The sequence below is a fragment of the Drosophila bipectinata genome, chromosome XR, assembly GCF_030179905.1.
Source record: "Drosophila bipectinata strain 14024-0381.07 chromosome XR, DbipHiC1v2, whole genome shotgun sequence".
Taxonomy (NCBI): domain Eukaryota; kingdom Metazoa; phylum Arthropoda; class Insecta; order Diptera; family Drosophilidae; genus Drosophila; species Drosophila bipectinata.
The window spans coordinates 22,983,629-22,993,454 of NC_091735.1; the positions used below are offsets into that span (position 1 = coordinate 22,983,629).

General features: G+C 39.2%; 1 protein-coding gene across 1 annotated transcript; it reads right to left on the bottom strand.

Moving 5' to 3' along the window:
- Positions 1–2,599: 2,599 nt before the first annotated feature.
- LOC108128498 (uncharacterized) lies at positions 2,600–9,243 on the bottom strand. The gene is made up of 7 exons (XM_017246166.3): positions 8,470–9,243; positions 7,031–7,629; positions 6,273–6,972; positions 6,165–6,191; positions 5,024–6,087; positions 3,718–4,135; positions 2,600–3,527 (listed from the first exon to the last, which is right to left on the bottom strand). The coding sequence occupies exons 1-7, from the start codon at positions 8,609–8,611 to the stop codon at positions 2,935–2,937; spliced, it is 3,543 nt and encodes a 1,180-aa protein (XP_017101655.2). The 5' UTR covers positions 8,612–9,243; the 3' UTR covers positions 2,600–2,934.
- Positions 9,244–9,826: the final 583 nt, after the last annotated feature.

The following is a 9,826-nucleotide window of genomic DNA, read 5'->3' on the forward strand; positions in this document are numbered from 1 at the left end:
TTTAAAATTTTATAAATTAAATTAAATTATTTTATATAATTTTTTTTAAGACTTAATAATTAAACATACCCTTTTTCATAAAAAAAAGAGTGTAAAATAGACCCATCTGAAAGCATCTTGAATTGGTGCTGGGATAGGTTGCGGTTGTGGCGGCCCCCTTGCCAAGTATCCTTTTGTGTGGTTTTTCGCTTTAATCCTTTCACTTTTACTAACTAACCTTCTATATTCCTTTTCTTCTTTTGGTTTTTAGGGAAAAGGGCAATGCGCAGCTCATAAAATGCCATACATATGCGCATTTAATTTGATTTGATTTAATTTTATTGCCTTTTATGTATGTTATACCCCGGTTACTGCTCCGATGCTCTTTTGTTGCCAAAAAGAAGGAAAAAAAGGGCACCCAGGATATGCCACTTTGTGTTGGAATTAATTTAATTTGATTTTTATTTATTTATGCCAATGGAAATTGGCTTTTGTTTTGAATCGAAACCAATTTAGAAAACCAGAGCAAGTGCTCAATGTAAATGTAGTGGAAATATATAGAGGAATTTTAGTTAAAGGTATATACTAAATAGCTATAGTAGTAGTTAGTCTCTTAACTTTAGAGATAAGGCTCTGAAACTTAAAAAAAAAAAAATCAAGGAAACCAACAAGGCGTATGAGTAATAAAATTAATCACTCAAATGCAAGAGAGAGTAACTTTGTGAAAACTTGGAAATTTGGTCACACTTTTAAGGGAAAAATTATAGCTTAAAAAATAAATTAACTAATTCGATAATAATAATAAATATACAAAGCCCTTAAAAGCCAACTTAAAAGCTTACCATTTAATTTCAAATAAAACTATTACTTTCTCAATCGTTTTAAAAACTAGCTTGGTTTTCTTTAAATTTTTTTCCTATTTTTCTGTTGGTATTTACCAACATTGTTAAACTGTCAATCTTTTTTTGGCCCAGACAGTCCAGTCGGCGAGTCGGAAAGTTTCAGTTCAAACGTTAAACTGAGCCTATTTGTCTGTCACTCTGGTTCTTTGGTTCTCTGTTGTCTTGGACTGCGTCCTGAAGTCCTGGATATGGCCAGTCATGTGGCACGCATCATCATTTATCAAAGAACGCGGCAACAATTCGCTGGTCTGACAACAAGCCAAAAACCAACCAAATCCACCAACCATCCCCCACCCCCCAAAATCTTACTTCCCAACTGCCGTCTTCTTGTCGCAACTGTTCTTCTTCTTTTTTTTTTCCTTTCGAGGGGATGCTATATATATTTTTTTATTTTTTTTCCTTGCTCCCTCTTCTTTTTTTTTTTTTTTTGAGACTATCCTGGGCTGTCTCCTGCGTTTCTTTAGGTTCTTTATTGTTGTTGTCGACGCTTATCTTGCCAGTTTGACATTGATGTGCATGAGCACAGTGTGACCAAAGTGGTTTGTGAAACGATTAAGAAAATAATTTAAAAAATAAAATAGTTATAAATTTATTCTTATTATTAAATTAATTTAATTCCTTTAAAAACTATACGGTTTTCTTGAAAAGTGTGACCAAAGTTGGAATTCTTCACAAAGCGTACTCTCGCTTGCGTATGAGTGATTATTTTTATTACTCATACGCCCTGTTGGCTTCTCTTTCTTTCTTTATTCAAACTTTGTATTCTTCTTTGAAATTCATTTCCTTTCCACTGTCCCTTCGCCAACGTTTGTTGGTCCTGTCATGTAACGGTTAAATCTGCATGAAAAATTAATGCTGTGTTGTTGATACGGGAAATAGTGGGAGAAGTAGGTTGCGTTTGCCTATGAGTCTCCTCCTCTCTTCTGTCTTGTTTGTCTGTTTCGGTTTTTACTATTGTTAGTGTTGTTGTTGTTTTGGTTTAGTGTGGTGTGGTACGGAATGTTGTGGTGTATTGAAATTAGTATCGAACTGTGGGTCACCATTACTAGTACTAACCCGCACCACTTGTATTAGCAACGCGGCAACCAATTTTCTGTTGTCCACTTTTCGAATTTTGTTTACCGTTGCATTTTAGTCGGTCTGTCTGTCTATCTCGTTTTAACCATTAGTTCTATCTCTGTTTTTTTTCTTTTTTGCTAAAATTTGGTTTTAAATTGTTATCGGTTTTTGCTTTTTTATTTCTTTGGTTGAAAATGTTATGCAAATTAGAGAGAGAGGTTAGAAAAATAGTACAATGTTGGTTAACAGTATAAACATTTTAGTGAGTGAGTGAGGCTTTAAGTATGACCAGGTCTTTATAAAATAATTAAATTTCAGATATTTTATGAGCGATATTTGTTCAGCTTTTGAATATCTTTAAAAATAATGGTAAAAAAATTTAAAATTTTGTTTCTAAGTGGTCTTTGTAGTTATTGACCTGTTAAATGTGACCAGATCAGTTTTTAATACAAATAGTTTTTATAAAATTATTAATTTTAGATATTTTATGACCGATATTTGTTCAGTTCGTGTATATTTTTGCAAATTATGGTCAAAATTATGCAAAATATTGCTTTCAAGCATGATCTTTTTAGTTATTAAGTCTATTTAGTGTGACCAGATCCCTTTTTAATACAAATAAGTGTTGAAAAACTATCATAAAACTTCAAAATTTCTTATAATTATCACTTTTATTTTGTTAATTTATGCTAACGGTAAATTTACAATTCATTACACTCTGTTACTCTCTGCATATATGTACTTGTGTCCACACGTACGTGTTACGTATCTGAATGTTACGGCATTATTACAAAACACACTCAGTACAAAAACACAAGGAAAATTTTTGGTTTCCACAAGCCCAGTTGAGCAGCAGTGTTTACGGGCAACCCTGAAGATTTCTAAATTTTTGATATTGCTTTCTCTTTTCTTAGTTTTTCATTATTTTTCTTGTTTTCTTGCTTATCTCCCCAAATAATTATAGGAATACGATGGTTATTGTCCACCATCGTCTTTAGTAAAGGGGACGCCAGGGAGGATTAACGGTGTAATGGAATTGACGGCGCTGCGACTGCGACTGCTGCTGCTGCAGATGCGACGACGACTGCGACTGTGAGCGCGACTGCAAGCCAGAATCTTCGCGTCGCTGCAGCAGCCTTGACGCTGCACGGCTTGGCGTTTCACGCCGGAAGCCAAGAAGCGCACTACTAGTACCGTTATCATGGCGCAAATGATAATGCTGCGGCTGCTGCGCTGTCAGCGCCATCTTTGTTCGTCTGGGCCTTGTTGAAGAATATGTTGTGGCGGCCGCAGCACTGGCTATGGCCATGTCTCCCGCTATTCTGGCTCGTGCTCCCTCTCGATAGCGATCCCAATTACGGTTATCCTGCTGTTTGGTTCTCTCTTGTTGGTGGTCTCTCTCCTTTGCCGCGTTAATTGATTGCTTGCTCCCTCTTGTTTTTGTCTTTGTTGTTATTTTCAGTTGTGGCACTGCTGTCCGGCCCATTGTTGTTGTTGTTGTTGAGTCCGGAAGTGATCGGTAGGTGGGCGGCGTAAGTGTTGGAAAACGGCGTCTTATCGCTTGTGCGGGCTCTGTTATGGAAGTGGCTGTAAGTAACAGTTGGTTTTAGTGTTGGAAAGGGCTTAGAACATTTAAGAATGTATAGTTCAGTGTTGGAAAATGAATATAAAGTATGACCATGTTGGTTTTAGTGTTAAAAAGTGCTTAGAAAGTTTTTATAAAGCATGTCAGTGTTAAAAAGCAAAAACAGTATTGCAAAATATATTTCAAGCCTACCATCTGCCTTAATCCGTAGTCCTGTCGAGCCACTCTCCCTGCTTCTCAGATAGGTGGTTGCAGCGCCTCCCATGTCACGCCTGGAATGACGAATGGCCATGCCACGGCTACTCTCCCCAACACCATTCCTCCGGGCAATGGGACGAACTCCAGCCCGGCCAGTGGGTAGCGGTGGTGCCCGGTGGCTTTGAAGTGGCGGCGCCGTTAACGGCAAACCACCATTTGCCGCCTCACCGGACCTGAACTTTCCAGTGGCCACCACTGGCGATGGCGTGGGCATGGCCTTGGGATGGGAAGTCGAAGGCGGGTAGTTAGCTTGAGGGTTGTCCTCCTGCTGCAGGAGCTTGGCCTGCTGGTTCAGCATCTCCGCCTTGAGCATCTGCTGCTGGCTGCGGAAGGCACGCTTGTAGGCCGACACCTAAAGGGGTTACCAAATAAAAAAAAATATAAAAGAATTGAGTAGGATTTTAAAAAATATATATATTTATATTTATCCATCTATGGAAATGAAATAAAATGTTATGAGCTTCTCGGGAGAAACTAGAACTAAAGAAGTCTATGCATCTTGTTGTACTACCGTGCGTATACGTAATTTTAAGTCATATTGTTTTAGGGGTCATGATCTATCATCAAGCAGAAAGTAATCTTTAAAAAATACTATGAAAAACCGTAAAAAATTGTTATAAAGGTGAGGTTTTTCTGATAGAACTGATTAAAATAATATTTTTGAAATTAAATTATAGAAAAAAGGGCAACAACATAAGGAGGGAAACTTCTTAAAGATAAATATTACGCATACGCAGTGTAGCTTCCAAAAAAACTATTATTTTGTAGTAATTGAATGCATCTTTAAATAAATGTCCTTAATCTGCTCTAATTTAGGGTTTTTCATGTATTTTTTTAGTATTTTTCCTTAACCATGTTGAGTTGAGTTAAAGTTTCATAATATAAATTAATTTAAATATTCATTTTCAAACAAAATATCACAAGAAATGATAAAAAATGAATAGGAAAAGTTCTTGAAGAAAAATACCACTTATACTTAATGGTTTCTTAAGGAAAGTTGGTATTTTTTTTAGTATTTGAACTGCATAATCAAAAACTTTTTAAATATTAAACAAATCATTTTTAAAAAGCAAGTCTTATAGGAAAGACTTCATAAAAATGCCTACTGTTTGTAGAAAAGGATAAAAAAATCACAGGGATCAATTATCATAGAATAGGGATTATGGAAGAAAAGGATCTTAAGAAGAAAACCCCAAAATAGACAATAATTAATTTCCAAAAAATTAAAATTATTTCCCACCTGAGTGGCACTTGCAACCAGCAGCTGATTGGCTCCTTTTGGATAGACGGGCTGCTTGCCCAGTGGCGTGCCCGATACATATGAAGGTGTGGATGCAACCTCTGACGATTCCCGCACTTCGTTCTGGATTTGAACCTCCTGATCACGTTTTTCCGCCTTCCTATCGGCCGTGATATCCTTTTCATCTTCCCGTTTCCTTACAACTTGCGATGAATGGCCGGGTGGCTTTTTCGATATCTTGGCAGTGGGATTTGGATTTGGAGTATCCTGTGGCAGTAGCTGGGCATGGGCCCTGTGACTGGTGCGACTATACACATTCGCCCTGACCATGGAGGCCATTTCCTGTTCCATTGACTGGCCCACCGACTTCTCTGGGAGATGGGCGGAACGCGTGGGTTTCGTCTTCGTCATGATGTCTGTATCCTTTCTGGCTTCTTCAAGGCTTCCTTGCTGTTGCATTTGGAAACGTCGTACTGGCGATGGGTTGGTATTTTTTAGATCCAAAGGTGGTGTGAATGCTGGTGGTTTTATGGAAGGATTCGCGGTGGTGGCCTTTCCTCGGGCTGTGGTCGGTGCTGTGGCGGCACGTTTGGAGGCGGAAGCTGACCCGGCGGTGGATGAACGGTAGCTGTTCTTCAGAGTCGTGCCGGTTGCATATTCTTCCGCCCTGAAACCAGGACTCAGGTTGACGTTTTTGGTAATCCCTGCCCAAGTGGTTGAGGGTCCTGCCGCTCCCGTGGATTTATTTCCATAATCGGCCTTATAACCAATTGTCCAATTATTATTCTTGGTATTCGCACCACTACTAGTCTTGGGTTTCTTTCTCCAATCGATTTCCTCAGAAGTACTTGCCTCCGGTTCTAGTGCCTTAGATACAGTGCCAGGTGGATGGGATGATGCATGACCGGGTGGTAGTGGGACTGTGTATGTTGGAGTTTGGGGTCGTATTTTTCCGGAACTACCTGGCCGACTGACGCCCAAACTTTTGCGTGAAATGTATTTTTTTTTATAGTTTTTTGCGGTAAAAGTCGATGGTATTCTCACTGCGGTTTCTGGTTTAACATCTTAAAAGGTGCAGTGCATAAGGATATCAAGAATTTGTTTATCGAAAAATAATTGGGAATTGCATGCAAAATTATACCTGAATCCTTCGTTGAACCACCATTTTCTAGTTTTATAGGAATTTTTATAAAGAAAAATATTAAATATTTAAAAAATATAATTATTATTATTAAAATTAGAATCTTACCTGCATTTCTAGCGGCATAAGCAGCTGCCCAAGTGGATGTGATGGCTGGCCGGAAAAATGATCGGCCCGGACTATCCACACTGGAGCCACGAGGACTTGCAGTGGTTGGTTTTGGGCTTTTTTCGAGAGTATTCAAAAGACCAATCGATTCCATCAAGGGTGGCTCCATTTCCAAGCTACGACTCCTTTGACGATGATTCGAATGAAGGACATTATTGTAGCCCAGTTGTCGTGGCTGTTCATCCATTTTTTTGCGACGCATCGGTGCTACGGATGATGATGATGATGTTGTGTTTGGTACTTCGGACTCGGTATCCGGTATCCGGCTTGCCTTCTTAGCCTTCTTCCTGGTAGCTGGCATCTTCTGGCGGCGATCGAAGGCGAAACTGGTAACGGGTCCGTCCGCAAACTGAATATATTCGAACTGCTTGATCCGATCGGCCAATGTCTGGAAGCGATATCGCACCTCCGACGATTGGCTGACGATCTCGCTGTTCCCATCACTGTTTCCGCTCTCGTTGCCTCTATGGCGTCTGGCCGTTTTCCATGTATTTCCACCATCATTTCGCAATCGGTTGGAATACCCCCGGGGCTGTGGTGTCTCATCATCGTAGGGTACAACGGAAATACGACGTTTCAGAGCGGCATCCACCACCATGAGGTTGTCGCCCTCGCTTCGCGGAAGGCTTGCAAAGTTTACCTTTAAAGGATATTATAATTAATATTTAAGGATTAAAAGCCTTGAAAGGATAACTTACCTGTGCATTCTTCTGCATGGCCTCCAAATGATGCTTCGTGTTGGGCGGCATGGGACGTGCCACACTGGTGTCCATACCCCGAATAGTGGGTCGCGGTGGCAGGCTAAACGAACGTCCCGAACTAAACAGTCCCTGTGTGGGCTTCTCCGATGTGGTCGGTTGCTGCTTCTTGGATTTCTTGGACTTCTTGGAGGAAGATGGCGTCTTAAGGAAGGTACGCCGCCCGAAATGACCTGGAAAACCGTCGTGCGAGGTGCCACTGCTGCTGGTGGCGGTCGAGCAGCTGGAACTGCTGCCACTCAACACCGATTTGCCGTAAACGCTGTACGGCTGGGCAGCGGTGGCGGCGGCACCACCACTGACACCACTACCACCGCCGGCTCCAGGCCGAGATGTGCCCACCGAATAGGACATGGAACGGCGACGCGTCGCCTGGAGGACGGTATTGAGGAGCTTATTGGAATTGGCATTGGTCGCCAGATCCGTCTGCAGGCGATGATTATGCGGGTAGTTGTCCGGGGCGGTGGGCTCGGGATGGGCTCTTTTTAGCTTTCGAACGGGTCCGGCATTCTCAAGACGTAGGCGGGCATTGCGATTATCTGGAATAAGGATATAGAATTAATTAATAAAGTAAATTATTAAATTTTAGGGGGATTAGAGGTTTAAAAAACTATCGGGGAAAGATAAGTTTAAGGTTTAAAAGACTGGGTCCAAAGTTTGGTTTTGATAGCTTGAAAGCTGGAGGAGTTTCTTGGTCAAGAAACCAATTGGTGGACATGGGGATACGCGGACAGGGATCTGTTATACGTATCTGTATATGTATTATGGAGATTTCTCAGACCAAAACCTGAGACCTAGATAACCAAGCTTAAGACACTGGGATCATATTTATACATATATGTATATACAAATAATAACTAAAAGAGTAACTAGTAATGGGCATACGGACACACGGACACGGACAGGGCTCTCTTATTATCTATCTATCTGTAATAAAGACGTCTCAGATCAAATATATAAGGTTTAACCTGTCAACTATAAAGACTATAAGTATATTAATAAATATTTAATATACCATAATAGTAATAGTAACTAAAAAAGTTACTAATAACGGAAAAAAGGACACATGGACTGTTCAGAACAGAACACTGTTCATGGGTCTGTCAACAAGGACTAGGGTCTCTCATATCTATCCATGAAGTCTATATAAAAAATAATAGGTTTTGATACCAAAATTGAAAGTATTTTCTTAAATATATCCAAATAGCTAAAGAAAAGTTAATAAAATCGGATACACTGACACGCGGACAGTTTTCTCTTCATTCTAGAGATCTTTTAAATAAAAGATAAAAATATTTAATATTTCTACAAAAACCATAACCACTATAAGAATATAAATAGCTTCTAGAAATATTAAAAAAAGATAAAAAGATACTCACGTGCAGAATAAGGAATAGCGGCCGAGCTGCGCTCATAGTAGGTCCTTATGGCGCACTCATAAAGCTCAGTGGTGTTCCTTAGAAACCAGGGTTGCACTTGGCCCTTGGCTCGCATCAAGCGATTCAGCTGTTCGGGCTTCATACTGCTAGTCCTGCTGCTGCTTCTGCTAGTACTGGCTCAGATGACTCCTCAGAGGATTACAATTTTGGATAATTCGATACACGAACGATTGTATCGAAAAATGAAAAAAATTTGTCTATCTGTGTCTTCGTGTGTGTGTTTGAGTGTGTTTGTGTGTCCTGGACGGCCTGAAGGATTATGAGATGGAAAGGTTCTCACAATTCGCGATCAATAGAGAGAGTGTTGGGTCCTGCCTGGAGTAGTCCTGACGTGGTCCTACTTTATCTGCGTGCTTGCGGAGATCGGCGATTACTTCACACTCACGGTCGTATATGGTCGCGAACAATTTTGTTGAATTTTTTTTTAGCTAAACTGAACCGAAAACGTTTGATTTGATGGATCTTTGAATTTTTATTTTTCCTGCCTTTTACACAAAATATTTTGATTTAATTTTTAAAACGGAGCGGGGCGTGAAAGAAATTTGACGAAAAAAAAAATAAATATATAGAAATAGATTCCGACTACCGCGTACTAAAACATGCCGGTGTTTTTTCAAATGATTTGTCTGTCTTTTTAGAAAAAAAAAAAAAACACACACGAAAATTATTTTGTATCACTTACGTTAATGCCAGGTAAAAATGAATTTGTTCTACAATTTCGAATGCTTCCAAATATTTGACAGAATAAACAGGGCCTGTTGATGGGATTCCTTCGATATATTTTTGTATTCTGGGTTGCTGGGTTGCTGGGTTTTTGGGTTTTTCTTTTTGTTAGGGTTGTCAAAAAATTATAGACATATTTATAATATTTTTGGGGAATATTATATTTGGGGAAAATATATATCGTGGATTATATTTGCTAAAGTTTGTGAAAATGTATGATTATTTGGGGTTTTTCTTAGGATGTTTTAAGACAATAATACTGATAATAGTGGCTACCAATGGACAGACGGATATGCGGACAAGATATGATTATTATAATGTGTAATATTTTTAGGGATATAGGAGTATTTATTAAAAAATTAAACATATTTGCCAAAATAAAGTGTAAAGTTGAGATTATTTAGGGTTTTCTTTAAAAATTATTTATAAAATAACGTACAGACGGACAAACGGACAGGATATGGTTCACAATGGATATTCAAATTCAATTCAAATGTATTCATGGATATAAAATTTTTACCAAACCAGTGAAAAGTTGAGATTATTTAGGGGTTTCCTTAAAAAAAAATATATA